The sequence below is a fragment of the Corapipo altera genome, unplaced genomic scaffold, assembly GCF_003945725.1.
Source record: "Corapipo altera isolate COAL_440 unplaced genomic scaffold, ASM394572v1 130167, whole genome shotgun sequence".
In the NCBI taxonomy this organism is placed as follows: Eukaryota; Metazoa; Chordata; class Aves; order Passeriformes; family Pipridae; genus Corapipo; species Corapipo altera.
This window is the reverse complement of record NW_020885364.1, coordinates 6,187-7,110: the sequence shown is the minus strand read 5'-3', so window position 1 is coordinate 7,110 and position 924 is coordinate 6,187. Positions and strand designations below refer to the sequence as shown.

At 65.2% G+C, this 924-nt stretch overlaps 1 protein-coding gene across 1 annotated transcript in view; it reads right to left on the bottom strand.

The window, feature by feature from the left end:
• Window positions 1–45: 45 nt before the first annotated feature.
• Window positions 46–924, bottom strand: part of LOC113940437 (protein Smaug homolog 2-like) — a 6,420-nt gene continuing 5,541 nt past the window's right edge. The window contains 1 exon segment of the mRNA XM_027631576.1: window positions 46–702. Within this exon segment, the coding sequence (XP_027487377.1) occupies window positions 674–702 (29 nt within the window). The 3' untranslated portion in view covers window positions 46–673.

Sequence of the window (924 nt, the reverse complement as noted above, 5' to 3'; positions counted from 1 at the left end):
CCCCCCCGGGCCCCCCCGGCCCCGTTCTGGGGTAAGAAGCAGCCGTTGTGGGTGTTTTTTGTGTTTAATAACGTTCATGGTTACCAGCCATATCATAACAAAAGGATTCATAATAAAATGTATCTAAAATAACGATTTTTTTCTATTTCGGGGCCGCGGCGCTACAAAGGGGGGGGGGGGGGGGGTACCGGGGGGGGGGGGCCCGGGGCACCCCCAACCCCGGGTTGGGGGGGGGGGCTCAGCCTGTACCTAAATTTGGGGTGTCGTCCCCCCCCCCGCCCCCGCCACCCCCCGGGGGGGCTGGAACAGAAATAATATTAATAATAATAATATAATAATAAAAGAGGGGGAAAATGAACCCACAAACCCCCAAATTCCGGGATCCTTAAAACGGCGAAAACGCAACAAACCCCCCCAAAAACCCCCCCTGTAGTGTCATGGCCCCCCCCCCCTCGCAAGGTCATCGGCCTGGGGGAGCCCCCCCCCTCACCGGGGACCCCCCGAGCCCCCCTGGCCGTGGGGGGGGAGTCGAGGGGGGAGGAAGGGTTTTACCCCCCCCCACCCCACCCCAGATGTTTTGGGGACCCCCCCCGGGGGGGGCACGGGGGGGTGGCAGGAGGAGGGGGGTGTTAAGGAGGTGCCCCCCCGGTTTGGGGAGGGGGGGGCAGCGCCATCAGATGGTGGAGGTCTTGTCTGTGCCATCTGTGGGGGGCACAAAGGGGGGGTCAGGGTGCTGCGGGGGGGGGGGCTGTGTCCCTTTGTGCCCCCTCCCCACCCCACGTCTCCCCCAACACCCCCTTGTGTCCCCCAGACCACCAACCCCCCCCCCGTACTCCCCCCACGTCCCAGTGCCACCCCCAGACCCCTCTGTGTCCCCCAGACTCCTCCCCACCCCCAGACCCCCCGTGCCCCCCCAGACCCCCC